This window comes from Lipotes vexillifer, unplaced genomic scaffold (genome assembly GCF_000442215.2).
Source record: "Lipotes vexillifer unplaced genomic scaffold, Lipotes_vexillifer_v1.1 scaffold1222, whole genome shotgun sequence".
Lineage (NCBI taxonomy): Eukaryota > Metazoa > Chordata > Mammalia > Artiodactyla > Lipotidae > Lipotes > Lipotes vexillifer.
In genome coordinates this window covers 45,943-51,348 of record NW_006794649.1, presented here as the reverse complement: position 1 = coordinate 51,348, position 5,406 = coordinate 45,943, and the positions used below count along the sequence as shown (strand labels likewise).

The window sequence follows — 5,406 nt, the reverse complement described above, 5'->3', positions numbered from 1 at the left end:
GTGAAAATTGGTAACACCCAGAGCCCAGCAAATATATCTGATGAATTTTGGGTGCCTTCTAAGGGGCATTTAGTATCATTTCATGTCGAATTGCACTTATTTTCTTTGGGGGGTTTACTGTCAGCGTCACGTGTAGGACTCCAGTGTGTGCAGGGCTCAGAGGAGGTGAAATGGTGGTTATGAACCGGGTAGACGTGGAGACCCGGGTCCCTCCTCAGTCGGCTCCTACCGTTTGTACCCAGGGAGCGTGTACTTATGGGGAGCAAAGCGCTTTCTGATACTGTGTTTTTCTCCATGATTAAAAGAATACCTATTCATTAGAAGCATTGGTAGGATATACAGAGAACTGTCAGCCACACCGTCACTGAATGATGACCGTGGTTAGAATGTACTTCTATCTTTCTTCATTCCCAGGTTTTCTTTACAATATATTCCATCTTAGACTGGATAGAATTGAGTAGGCCCCGCTTTTTTAACTTGGAGTTATAAGCATTTCGCCTGCTACCATGACCCACGTGAACACGATGGTGTGGCTGCATTCTGTCCTGCTGAGTCACACGTTACTTATTCTGTTGGATTTGGGGGTGTTTTTATAGTTTTTCGCTGTTATACACACATCCCTGTCGACTCTCTCTGAGCATAAAGCGTTTTCCCCACACTCTGCCTCATTTTCCTAGGCTAGACGTCGGGGAGAGACCTGCCCAGTGGCCATGGGAGGGCTCGGTCGTGGGCCAGATTCCCTGCGGGCGGCGGGGACCCAGCCCCGCTGACGGGCCTCTGTCTCTCTTCCAGCCGTGTCCTACACCAACTACAAAAAGACACCGCCGCCCGTACCCCCCCGCGCCACCTCCAAGCCTCTGATCTCGGTGACGGCGCAGAGCAGCACCGAGTCCACGCAGGACGCCTACCAGGACAGCCGCGCCCAGAGGATGGCCCCCTGGGCCCAGGACGGCCGCGGTCTCTACAACTCCACGGACAGTCTGGACAGCAACAAGGCCATGAGCCTGGCCCTGGAGACGGCCGCGGCCCAGCGCCATGCCGCCGAGGGCCAGGGCAGCTCGGCGCGGACCAGTGACAAGGCCACCCTCGTGTCCAAGGCCGAGGGCTTCCTCCAGAGCCGGCGCTCCTCCATCGGGGTCCAGGTACCTCCCGCGTGCCCCCCACGGTGACACAGACCAAGCACTGCCGGCCTCGGCCCGGGCCCTCGCAGGGACCCCGCGGGGGCCAGAGGCTCCAGAGCCTGGGCCCGGCCTTCAGGGCAGGCTGGCCTGTGGGTGCAGCGGGCAGGACGCCCCGGCCAGGCCCACCCGCCACCTGGAGGGCCCCCCCCCAAGGCATTTCCAGGGGCTGCCAGCTGCTTGGAGAGTATGGAAATAGGTTATTCTGACGCTTAAGGAGGTTTTGTGGTTGAAACCTGATTTTTAGTCTTGTGGCCGAACAGTAGAGTGGGGAGGAAGGGCATTGGGACCAAAGGTGAATGACAGGGAAGGGCTGCTTGTTCGAAAAAGGGGCTCACAGCCACTCGAGGTGACCCCGAAAGTCCCCGCGCCGACCCCAGCACGCTGGTGGGTTAGCTCTGGTTCACTGTGTTCTGAGCACCGAGGGCCGAGCCACCTCCACTCAGGCCGCAGAGGCTGCCCCTGTGCCAGCTCCCACCACCGCGCCCACTCGGGCTCCTGCCCCAACCCGGGGACGGCCCAGGACAGGCCTCGTGCGGACCACGTTTCCCAAGATTTCTGCCGTGACTCCCTGCAAGAGGTGGTGTCGGCCAGCCAGGCAGGTTCCCCGTGGCGTCCTCGGCGAGCACGGGCGCCTGCATCAGCCCGAGTCCAGCCGAGGGCTTCCCTGGCGCCAGGGAGGAGGGCCTGCGAGCTCAGCAGGTGTGAGAGGGGAGCCGTGTCCTGGGCGTCGGGGGCCGGGGGACACAGGCTGGGGAGACTGCCCGCTGGTCTGGGTCCTCTGAACCCGATCTCCACACTGTGGCTTCGTTGTTTTGTTTAGGATTCTGAATTCCCAGAGCATCAGCCATACCCAAGGTCAGATGTAAGTACCAAAATATACTCCAAAGCCAAGTACGCATGAATTTTATTTTTTCTCCCTTTTTGGATTATTCATACAACTGCTCATGTCACCTCTCTCTGTCCTGATTCTATATGCCAGGCTCTATGCTAGGTGCTCCCATATTACTGCAGGGAACCCTTGCATCCCCTGATGACACAGAATCAGCCCCACTCTGATGAGGACGAAACTGGGGCTCAAACGGGCAGGCGACTTGCTGCAGCCGAGGCCTGGCCAGGCGGGGGGTACTGGTACGGGGGCAGCTGGCGTTCACTCGGGAGTCGCTCTGCCGTTAGGCTCACGTCTCCAGACGAGACTTGTGAGGCCCCCAAGCTCAGGAGGCCAAGGTCACCTTCCTGGGCGCGTGTGCCCCCTGGTCTGCCCACCCGCCCCCTCCCACAGGGGCACGGCCCACCCAGCCACAAACAAGGCTGGAGGGTTGACTTCCAAAAACGAGGAGTTGCCAACTTACCCGAAAATAGCGGGAACTTTCCAGGTAATTCAGATAATTTCAGGTAATTCCAGAAGCCCATAAAGCGAGTTTATCCGGCCACCACTTCCTGCCTGCAAGTCACCCCAGGAGCCACCCCCCCACGCCCCATTCTGCTTCCGGCCGCCGTGCCTCTCCCCAGAAGGTCCCCCGCTCTGCCCAGGCCACCCTCCCTACCAGCCTCACCGGACCCGCCCCCAGTTGTGCATCGCGTGCCGGCCGGGCGCACCTGCCACCTCTTGGTACCCAGCGCCTAGCACAGCGCCTGGCACATAGCGAGCTCTCGGTCGGTCAGTGTCGGTGGGCGAGTGTGGGCGAGCGTGCGAATGCAGGGGTTCCGCTTTCCTCCTGGTGGCATGTCACAGCACGATGCGAGCTTGTCACCTCGCGGTGGCCAAGGGAAGTGAGCTGGAAGCCAAAGAAGATGTCGTCCAAGAAACTCGAGTGTCGGGATAATCGGGAGACAGATGGGTGTGGGGCGCCAGCTCGAGAGCACGGGGGGAAGAGGGCTGAAGTGGAGACCGAGCCGATGGAAGGACCAGCCCTAGATGCCTAGAGAGCTCTAGAAGAATGCTCGAGGGCGTCAGCGTGGTCAGGACACAAAGTAGAGTGACACTGAGGGTGAGGAAGGGGGCTGGCTTGGGGCCACGTGTGGACCTGCTGCGTCCCAGCCCCGCCCCGAGCTGCCCTCATCCTCACAGTAATCCCACGGGCCAGCTGGAGGCACATCCCTGTCAGGGACGGGGAACCCGAGGCTGGGGGTGAGTGACTTGCCTACAGGTTGACAGCCACAGGGGGAGGGTGGGACCCCAGCCTGCAGTCTCCTGCCACACACGGAAGGGGAAGAAATGAGGGTCCTGTGGTGACACCCCCCCGGGAGCCTGCTGTGGTTCTCACCCCATGACCCCGCGTGGAGGACGGCAATGCCCCCGGCCCCATCACGCTGTCCTGAGCTTGCAGGGCAGGGTGGCTGGTGTTCTGCGAGCCCGTCCAGCACTGGGGGGACGGGTTCCCACCTGGCCTGCCAGAACCAGGACCTGACGGGTTCCCAGAACCACAGCTGTCGGGGAAACTTAGTGCAGAGTCTTTTCGTTTTACAGACACTGTCCTTCCCACCGAGCAGAGTGCGCCCTCCTGCCTGCACCTTCCCTGGAGCCCGGGCCCAGGATGAGCACGGATGTGTAGGGTCTTCAGGGGCTCAGCTCAGGGCTCCTCCCGTGACATTCTGCCCCAGGCCCTGCAGGTGTACGCTACACGTGGGTCCCTCCTGGTGACATATCCCAGCCAGCATACCTGTCTTCTCACCTGGAGCCCACACCTGGCCCTACCTCACTTTTCCTCACGATGGTGGTGACATTTAGCTATTTTCTTTGTGCTCATTTTTGTTTTTATCTGTGACTTGTCTGTTATTGCAGTTTCTACTTGTGTGTGTGCGTGTGCGTGTGCAACTCTGTAGAACACGTTTACTGTTCCCATACCCTATGATGTGGTTTAATGTCAGGGATCCTTCAATCCCGTCTGCCTCAGTCACCCCATCTCTAAAATGGGAGCGATTCCCACTCTGCGGTGGCACCAGCTGGTTACTGGGTTTAAACGTCCTCTCTGAGGTGACGCTGATTTACCCTGACCCAGGACGGCCTCGGAGTCCCAGCCGTTTCACGTTTGCAGCAAAGCCTTCCCTCCCCACCCCACCTTCCTAACTGCTTCTGCTGGGGCTGCGAGCATCTCACAGAGCAGGGCTGGCAAATCATATTTAACTGTTGGACCTGTAATAAGTCCCTGAGGGAACTGCGGGGACTTTGTATGGGAAGCAATGTACCTGCTTTGCTATGTGTGAGGTTTTGAAGGCAGAGCCTAAAATGAGCTCAGTTTAGAGCAGAAACTTGAGATTGGAGCTCCAGCAAATATCCTGGTAACAGCTTGCTTCTCTCTGGTGCCTCCAACTACAGGCGATCAGCCTTCACCTCCCGAAAATGCGGGCCACACGCACACATGCACAGTCACGCATGTGCGCTCACGTGTACATGTGTGCACGCTCACGTGTACATGCGTGCGCTGCACACATGCATACAGGCATGTACATGCACACACGTGTGCACTCACACACACACCGGCCACACCAAACTCCTTGTTCCCTAACTGGCCTGTGCGGGACCGTCCTTCCCACTGCTCCTCCTGGCCCGAGGCTCAGCATCCGTCCCTCCACTGAGGCCCGGGGAGAGTGAGGCAGGGGCTTCCGGATCCCGGCGCCCACCACTCACTGCAGCGATGGGGTGGTCCTTTCCCCTTTCATCAGTGAGCACCTCCAGTACAGCGTTTGCTTCACAGAGAGTTCGCTTAAAATACAGGGATTTTGCTGATTTCATCTTTCTTCTCAATGCCTGGAACACCGTGGATCTTGTAAAAAAAATGAATGTACGCATATATTTCTCCAAACCTTTACAATCCTTTTACCCCCCTAGGCAGAATTTCCTCTCGGGAAAAGATCCCTTTGATTTCCTTTCCACCGTGCAAAACAGTAATTCCTTTTCTTTGTCCCAAATTTACTTTTTTTCCCCATCTACATAAAGCTGTCCCAGGATTTCTGAAATGATAAATATTTAGCTCATCCTGGCCTTGTACCACTGGATCATATCCCCCTTCACCTTTACCTTCTGCAAAGTAGAGCTGTCTTCGTGTTTTTCTTACAAAGGCTTCATATGACAAACACTGTAAAATCTTAAAAAGTCATTAAATATAAACCCCTTGAATTTAATACCTTATTGTTAATATAGCTGATGATCTCAAAAGCGGGGGTGAGGGGGCTTCCCTGGTGGCGCAGTGCTTGAGAGTCCGCCTGCCGATGCAGGAGACGCGGG

The 5,406-nt window shown here is 57.5% G+C and overlaps 1 protein-coding gene across 2 annotated transcripts in view; it reads left to right on the top strand.

The window, feature by feature from the left end:
• The window catches only part of DLGAP2 (DLG associated protein 2), a 151,901-nt gene that overhangs the window by 123,593 nt on the left and 22,902 nt on the right, over window positions 1–5,406 (top strand). Inside the window, exons 6-7 of one of the 2 annotated variants that reach the window (XM_007467334.1) lie at window positions 793–1,142; window positions 2,002–2,043. In XM_007467334.1, the coding sequence (XP_007467396.1) occupies window positions 793–1,142; window positions 2,002–2,043 (392 nt within the window). The remainder of the gene's footprint in view (window positions 1–792; window positions 1,143–2,001; window positions 2,044–5,406) is intronic. The other variant, XM_007467333.1, reaches the window with a different exon arrangement.